Below are 8,053 nucleotides of genomic sequence, written 5' to 3'. Positions count from 1 at the left end.
CTGAACGTTGGTGTTTACATCAGGAGGGCGGAAATGTTTTCAGGCAACATGGCAGAAATGTGATTTTTAAAGCAGAGGAAAATTCTCAGCAGAAATCACCATAGAGCTGCATTTTACGACGGAATATAAAGAAAGCAAACTCGCGTATTATTTTACGTCTCATCTTCTCCTGAAATGTCCAAACCTGCAGTGTTTTCTCTCGATCAGGCGCTGAGGAGAAGCTTCGTGAACCTGGAGGACAGTCAGAAGGTCTGGAGGAAGGTGCTGGAGGACTGTAACCCGCTCATGGAATCTCTGGGGAACCTGGCCGAGCAGTCAGCAGCTCTGTCCGGCCTCCAGATCTCCAACACGCCGCTCAGAGACTTTCCAGACCTGGAGGAGAGACTGAGGTTCAAACTGAGTCTGGAAACGGATTCAGTCCTGAGGAAACTCCACGAGAACATGTAAGAAACTGTTCAGGTACCTCTGTAAGACTGCAGGGATGCTGCAGAAACTCACCTCAACCTTCCAGATAGCCTCAACTTACTCATAATGAGATTTATAATGAGGTTTATTTCACAGATAGATTTAATCTGGCTAAAAATGACAAAACATCAACTCCACAGCACGCCTTTCTGTCTGCTGTCACTAGTTTGTGTTAATTCTACCTGTAGATTTAGATGATCTGTTCTCTATTGTATCTATATCTTCATATATTAGTGCTCTGTCCATCCATTAATTCTCTTTATTCTCTAATTAATGAACCTTTCTGCTGCTTTTGCTCTTCTGGTCTGATGCTAAACTGCTTTTCTTCATCTTAGAACTCGTTCTCTGTGGAATGACAATAATTTCATCTTGTCTAATTTCCAGCTGGAAGAAACCAGTTAATAAGCTGTAAATCAAAATCCACCCTCAGAAGTAAACATGTTTAAATGTGAGCCTCTACTGGCGTCTTTGTGATAATAAACAGTCGCTGACAGTGTTGTAGTGATACGACACGATTCTGAGAAACATTTCTGCTGATTAAGGATCAAGAAAGAGAAGACAATCCTTCATTAATACGTTGCAAAACCGCCTACACCACCGTTCTAAAGTTTGGGTTCAGCCAGATAAACCCCCACTTTTATCCATGTGCTAACATAACTGAACAAGGGTTTTCTAATCATCAATGATCCTTTCAGCACCATTAGCTAACATAATGTAGCATTAGAACACAGGAGTGATGGTTGCTGGAAATGTTCCTCTGTACCCCTATGGAGATATTCCATTGAAAATCAGATGTTTACAGCTACAGTAGTCATTTACCACATTAACTATGTCTGCACTGGATTTATCATTCATTTAATGTTATCTTCATTGAAAAAACTGCTTTTCTTTCAACAATAAGGACATTTCTGAATGAGCCCAGACTGTTTTAACTGTAGTGTTTGTGTCTGTGTTTTCATTCTGTTTCCTCTCCTTCCAGGTCTTCCCTCCAGGCGGTCAGAGACTCGGTCAGTCATCATCTCTCTGCGGTCCAGCAGCAGTTTGATCAGATCTCAGAAAGTCTGGATCTACTGGATTTAACGCAGCGCTCGGCCTCCACGCCGTCCGTCTGTGATCTGATGGAGTGGCTTCAGGATGCAGAGCGGCTCTACCGGCTGCAGTATCCTTCTGCTCAGCTCTGAAGCTCTACGTCGTGTTGTGGGGTTTTGTTTTCTCCTGAACTCGTGTTTCCAGATTCCTGAGGAGGAAAACTCTGCTTCAGACACTCAGAGTGGACGACTTCTGTCTGCTGGAATCTGCTCCTCAGAGGTGGAAGTCTGTGGAGTGTGAGAGCAGCGAGGATCAGATCACCGGTAAGATGATCACCCTGCTCTGGTCACAGATCAATAATAGAGCAGACCTGCAGCAGAGCTTCACTGGCTTTAGTGGCTTTATTCCCTCTAAACTGTCTTTTAGTTCTTCCAGTATTTATCTGTACTTTTTCTGTCATACTGTGTTTTTCTCTCTCTTAAATCCTGTATGCTTTTCTTTGCTGCTCATTAATTATTTACTCATAATTATTAATGAATCACACACTTCAGCCTCATTCTGCTGCTCTTCACAGTCACACAGACGACGCTCTGATCTATTGTGTTTGTCCTGAAAGGAAGTTAAAATGTGGACGTAACAAAACTGTCTTCAACTAAACAAAAACACGACTGAAATAATTAGGGATGGGAACGATTAGTTATCATTAAGAATTTAGCCGATTAAGTAAATTATAACCGATAAATGTATGTCAGTAAATGTAGGTCAGCTGGAGTTAATGGTGATGACACGAAAGAGACACAATATGACATGAACAAGACACAAAAACGATGAAACTACGCAAATAAGACACAACGCAACAAAAAATTAGATAAACAGCACAAGTAGGAACAACAGGAAGGAAACAGAAAATGGAGACAGAAAACGACAGAAATGAAACACAAAATGACAGAAACGAGACAAAATGAGATACAAAATGACAAAAATGAGACACAAAACGACAAAATGGAGAGAGACATAACGACAGAAATGAGACACAAAATGACAGAAATGAGACAAAATGAGATACAAAATGACAAAAATGAGACACAAAACGACAAAATGGAGAGAGACATAACGACAGAAATGAGACACAAAATGTCAGAAATGAGACAAAATGAGATACAAAATGACAAAAATGAGACATTAAACGACAAAAATGAGACACAAAACGACAAAATGGAGACATAATGACAGAAATGAGACAAAATGAGATACAAAATGACAAAAATGAGACATTAAACGACAAAAATGAGACACAAAACGACAAAATGGAGACATAATGACAGAAATGAGACAAAATGAGATACAAAATGACAAAAATGAGACATTAAACGACAAAAATGAGACACAAAACGACAAAATGGAGACATAATGACAGAAATGAGACAAAATGAGATACAAAATGACAAAAATGAGACATTAAACGACAAAAATGAGACACAAAACGACAAAATGGAGACATAATGACAGAAATGAGACACAAAATGACAGAAATGAGACAAAACGACAAAAAGGAGAGTCAAAACAACAAAAATAAGACACAGAATCGCTAAATTTAAGGAAGAAGAACGTTGTGATGTCGGTAGATGTAGTTCAGCTGTAGTTCCTGGATGTTCCAGCAGGTGGAGCCTCTCCAACCACAGCTGATGTGAGGACGTTCTTCTACACCACCTTTTCACCTTAAGACTTCAGTAGAAACCAGCTGGACTTCTCTGGAAGACGTTTCTCGAAATGTCTTCCAGAGAAGTCCATCAGGACCTGGATGGGTTTAGCAGCAACGAGCACCATGATAGAGACTTCATTGATAATTAATGACCTCCAAGCAGAGCTAACATAGCCTAGCCGCGCTAGACAACCCACGGCAACGAATTTAATTCTCTGCCAGGGTGGGTCTAGTTACCCTCCATAAGGCTCGAGGCTGGATTCTCCTAAAACTGGCCGGACCAATCACCATGAAGTGTAGAGTCAGAAGGCGGGCGTAACTAAGTGACGACAGAGGCGCGACGATTCTGACAGAAACAACAGGCGCACAATAAACAGTTATCTTTGGACTCGGCTTTGGCCACAGCCCTTAAAGATTTGAAGCTAAAATTCAACTTGAAAGATGAACAAAGGACGGCACTGAAGTGTTTCATTGAGAAGAAAGACGTATTTGGACTTATGCCGACGGGATATGGCAAATCCTTAATATACCAGTTAGCTCCGCTGGTTGGGAAGCTAATGGGACTTAGCCACAATCCGCCGGTGCTCTAGGAACTACGTCAGCCTATTCGTTGTGCTGATTGGTTGTATACCTACCCAATTGCTGCAGAGGGATTTGATAGACAACCTTTTAGCCCGCCTCCCTCCCTGTCGAGCGGCCCTAGACCCTTGTGCCGTCAGAAACATGGGTGTAGCGCAGCTCGGCTAGAGCTAACGTACACCCCCTGTCAAAAGTTGTAGAACAGGTTCTACTTTATTTGAATGAGAAAGTGTCCTAAAACTTTTGACAGGGTGTACGTCAGACGACTGGACGCCTTTACTGAACCAGTAGGTTAGAAGGACTGGTGTATAACTAACCCAGTAAACATGAAATAAATGACTACCATTGACTCTGTTTGATTTCTTGTGTTTTGGTAACTTGCAGATGAACTCAGTTCTTCTGTCTGTTTTCAGAAACTCTCTGCAGAGTTTCTTTCTTCATGGAGTCACAGTGAAGACGTCTGACAGAAGCTCATCTGTGGATCTGAAAACAAACCAAAGGAACTGATGAGTCAGACGGACTCAGATATCAGAGACGACTGGACTTCCCTCCAGAGAACCGCCTGGATGATCTGATCATAGAGGACATGAGGACCTCGTTTCAGACTTTAAAGTCCAGTATAACGCAGTATTCTGATGTATTCTACAGCCTGTGATGTTGGATCAACCCAGAATAAACAAACTGCAGCACACAGAACAGAACACGGCTCACACGTGTTGTTTTTATCACGCTTCACACTGCTTTATTTCACCGCTGTGATGTCATCAGCCAGCATCATCAGGAGGTAGAGAAACCACGGCAACCGTCACAACAGAGCCATCATGAAAGCCCACTGATCGGTCCTGATCAGTTCTGATTGATCCTGTTTGGTCCTGGAGGCTCTTCAGGCTCCACAGTTCAGGAAAATAGAAATACAAAATATAGATCCCATATATTCATAAATACAGACTTCAGATTTAAACCTGGATCTGGAGACGTTCAGTTTGTCTTTAGACCAGAGGGTCCAACATGAGGCCCGTGGACCAAAAGCGGTCCTCCAGAGGGTCCAACATGAGGCCCGTGGACCAAAAGCGGTCCTCCAGAGGGTCCAACATGAGGCCCGCGGTCCTCCAGAGGGTCCAACATGAGGCCCGTGGACCAAAAGCGGTCCTCCAGAGGGTCCAACATGAGGCCCGCGGTCCTCCAGAGGGTCCAACATGAGGCCCGCGGACCAAAAGCGGTCCTCCAGAGGGTCCAACATGAGGCCCGCGGACCAAAAGCGGTCCTCCAGAGGGTCCAACATGTGGCCCGCGGACCAAAAGCGGTCCTCCAGAGGGTCCAACATGAGGCCCGCGGACCAAAAGCGGTCCTCCAGAGGGTCCAACATGAGGCCCGCGGACCAAAAGCGGTCCTCCAGAGGGTCCAACATGAGGCCCGCGGACCAAAAGCGGTCCTCCAGAGGGTCCAACATGAGGCCCGTGGACCAAAAGCGGTCCTCCAGAGGGTCCAACATGAGGCCCGTGGTCCAAAAATGGTCCTCCAGAGGGTCCAACATGAGGCCCGCGGACCAAAAGCGGTCCTCCAGAGGGTCCAACATGAGGCCCGCGGACCAAAAGCGGTCCTCCAGAGGGTCCAACATGAGGCCCGTGGACCAAAAGCGGTCCTCCAGAGGGTCCAACATGAGGCCCGCGGACCAAAAGCGGTCCTCCAGAGGGTCCAACATGAGGCCCGCGGACCAAAAGCGGTCCTCCAGAGGGTCCAACATGAGGCCCGTGGACCAAAAGCGGTCCTCCAGAGGGTCCAACATGAGGCCCGTGGACCAAAAGTGGTCCTCCAGAGGGTCCAATCCGGCCCTCAAAGTGTAAAAATTCCAAAGAAGACATTAACTGCAGATTGTAAATTAGTAAAACTATAAATTTAAAATCATTTCTAGACCATGACAAGTTGTTTGGATCAGAAAGTAAAATACTAGATTGTTCTTTGTTCTTTTGTCGTTTTGTGCCTCATTTTTGTAATATTTTGTGTTGTCTTTGTTGTTTTTTGACTTACTTTTATCATTTTGTGTAGCATTTTTGTCGTTTTGTGTATTTTTGTCTCGTTTGTATCCTTTTTTTTGTCAGTTGTTCAGGTTGTTCCTGATGTTTGGTAAAAAGATAATTCCTTAAATGTGAACATTAGGAACCATCAGGAGTTGTGGTTATTTAGAGGTCATCATGTTCTGGTTTTACTGGTTCTACTGGTCCGGTCTGGAGGTCTGCATGTGGTCCTGGCCTGGACCCGGTGGACCCCCTGGTCTAGACATACTCCTTCAGCGGCAGGCTGTTGGAGGTGATGGGTTTGGGCGGGTCCGGAGCCGTGGCCGGTGAGTTGGCGAAGCTCCGTCCGATGTAGCCCCGTCGGTATCGTCCTCCTCGCTCCATCAGAGGACAGGTGCTGCTCAGGACGGCGCCGCTGATCATCAGGATGACGGCGGCGGCCCAGCCCAGGTAGATGGCCTGGCCCAGCTCCCGTTTGTGCATCAGCGGCACGTTGGGGTTGTAGAAGTCCTGGACCACGGTGTTGGCGGTCCAGGAGACGGGGATGAGGACGCAGAGCCCCGTCAGGATGAAGAGGACGCCGCCCGACAGCGCGATGCCGGCTTTGGCCCGCCGGTCGTCTCCAGCGCAGGTGGTGCACTTCATCCCACAGCAGGAGACGGTGCAGGACAGCCAGCCCATGAAGATGGACAGACACATGAGGGCCCGGGCCGCCTGGATGTCCGGCGGCAGCGCCAGCATGGAGTCGTAGGTCTTACACTGCATGTGGCCCGTGGTCTGGTACACGCAGTTCATCCAGATGCCCTCCCACTTGATCTCCGATGTCAGGATGTTGCTGCCGATGAACGCCGACACCTTCCACTGGGGCAGCGCCGTCACCGCGATGGCCATGATCCAGCCGGTGACGGCGCAGGTGAAGCTGATCAGCTGCATCCCTGTGTTCACCATGGCGATGCCTGGTCCTGGTCCTGGTCCTGGTCCTGGTCTGTAGAGTCTCTGGAGTCCGTCTGAGTCTTAAGGTAGCTGCCCTGCTGTCACTGGATCAGCTGCCATGGTCCCTCCTTCCTCCAAAACATCTGTAGGAGCTCCAACTCTTCCCTGTTCACCCCCAGTCGCTGATTATTGATTATTGATCAGCTGATCAGTGGATGAGGAACACGAGGGTCTCTGGGAGGTTTCCAGGTTCCTTTCTGGAGCTTGTTTGAGCTCCAGTCTGAGGATCTGCTGCTGCTCTGGTTTCTGTCGGTGTTTTATTTCTCAGTGACCCGGTAGAACCCGACACCAGCGTCTCCGGTCACAGCAGAACCGCGGCTTTGACGCCAAACACAAGAACGCTGCAGCTTTTTACCCTCAGCAGACGGCGGCTCTTCATCAGAGGAGCTTTAATCTGCAGCTGAAGGGTCTCCTAGTGGACCTTCAGCTGGTCCTCAGAGCCGGGTGGTGAGGTGGTTTGTGGGTAAATGGAGCGCTGCTTCTCCTCCGTCCATCTGCAGCTGCTGTGCGACCTGCAGAGAGAAACGCTGAATAAAGAGCAGCAGGCGGAGCGACGGATGGAGGGATGGACCAGGACAAAGACGACAGGAGGCCGGGACAGAAGAGCTTCACCTGCTGACACAAATCAGCTCTCCTGTTTTGTTTCAGCCACAAAGAGCCTCATACTTTCCTTTATTCAACCATTACGGAGCTTCAAAAGCTGAAGAGCAGCAGAGGAATGAACAGAACGCAGGTTTAAAGGTTTTACAGCAGAAAAGACTGAATTTAACTTGAACTAAACAGAACTAAGATCACATGAGAAGAGGGAAAATAATAAAGACCACAAACACATCCAGACACGCCTTTAACACTAAATAAATCTGTAAACTAAAAAATCTGTGAATAAAAATAAAATCTGGTGGCCAGAAAACAAAAAATGCTGTTATAAAAATGGTAAAAATAGCAGCAAATACACAATAAATATAGAACAATAACTACATATTACAGGATGATTGTTTCTATAATGTTATTTAGATTAATAAATAGGATTTCATAAATATAAATGATAAATGGGATGTTTTATTGTCATCATGTTGGCATTCAGTTGATTTATTCTAAATTTATGATTAATTTTTCAGCAGTAAAGTGGAACCTGATCTGAGAGCAGAACCTTCTCAGATTCTCTGATGAATTGAACATGGAGGCGTCCAGGTCTCCGCTTCGGGTTTCTTTCTTCTGTGGCCTCCGGTCGCCACGGTAACGGTGTCCACGGTGTCCATGGCAACCGGCA

General features: G+C 46.3%; 2 protein-coding genes across 17 annotated transcripts; one reads left to right on the top strand and one right to left on the bottom strand.

Annotated features, from left to right (window-relative positions):
- The first annotated feature begins 28 nt into the window (after positions 1-28).
- LOC127534371 (ribosome biogenesis protein C1orf109 homolog) lies at positions 29-4,476 on the top strand. The gene is made up of 4 exons (XM_051949433.1): positions 29-443; positions 1,445-1,624; positions 1,699-1,817; positions 4,189-4,476. Exons 1-4 carry the CDS (start codon positions 175-177, stop codon positions 4,227-4,229), a joined length of 609 nt encoding a protein of 202 aa, XP_051805393.1. The 5' UTR covers positions 29-174; the 3' UTR covers positions 4,230-4,476.
- A 15-nt stretch (positions 4,477-4,491) lies between these two features.
- On the bottom strand, positions 4,492-7,269 carry LOC110967202 (claudin-4-like). 16 transcript variants are annotated; one of them, XM_051949422.1, is made up of 3 exons: positions 5,407-7,269; positions 4,914-4,955; positions 4,492-4,882 (listed from the first exon to the last, which is right to left on the bottom strand). In XM_051949422.1, the coding sequence occupies exon 1, from the start codon at positions 6,736-6,738 to the stop codon at positions 6,049-6,051; it is 690 nt and encodes a 229-aa protein (XP_051805382.1). In that variant the 5' UTR covers positions 6,739-7,269; the 3' UTR covers positions 4,492-4,882; positions 4,914-4,955; positions 5,407-6,048. The 16 variants fall into 16 exon arrangements, with proteins under 16 accessions (XP_051805382.1, XP_051805371.1, XP_051805383.1 ...); XM_051949411.1 differs by having other exon boundaries at positions 4,987-6,048; XM_051949423.1 differs by having other exon boundaries at positions 5,071-6,048.
- Between the last annotated feature and the right edge of the window lie 784 nt (positions 7,270-8,053).

Source organism: Acanthochromis polyacanthus, chromosome 6 (genome assembly GCF_021347895.1).
Source record: "Acanthochromis polyacanthus isolate Apoly-LR-REF ecotype Palm Island chromosome 6, KAUST_Apoly_ChrSc, whole genome shotgun sequence".
NCBI lineage: Eukaryota > Metazoa > Chordata > Actinopteri > Pomacentridae > Acanthochromis > Acanthochromis polyacanthus.
Note: the sequence above shows the minus strand (reverse complement) of the source record. Positions and strands in the feature narration are given on the sequence as shown.

Coding starts and splice junctions, on each gene's coding strand:
- LOC127534371 (XM_051949433.1), top strand. CDS start 175: ATGTCCAAACCTGCAGTGTTTTCTCTCGATCAGGCGCTGAGGAGAAGC. Junction 1,625..1,698: donor GAGCGGCTCTACCGGCTGCA/GTATCCTTCTGC, acceptor TCGTGTTTCCAG/ATTCCTGAGGAGGAAAACTC. Junction 1,818..4,188: donor CAGCGAGGATCAGATCACCG/GTAAGATGATCA, acceptor GTCTGTTTTCAG/AAACTCTCTGCAGAGTTTCT.
- LOC110967202 (XM_051949410.1), bottom strand. CDS start 5,637: ATGTCTTCTTTGGAATTTTTACACTTTGAGGGCCGGATTGGACCCTCT. Junction 4,956..4,986: donor CCTCTGGAGGACCGCTTTTG/GTCCGCGGGCCT, acceptor GACCCTCTGGAG/GACCGCGGGCCTCATGTTGG.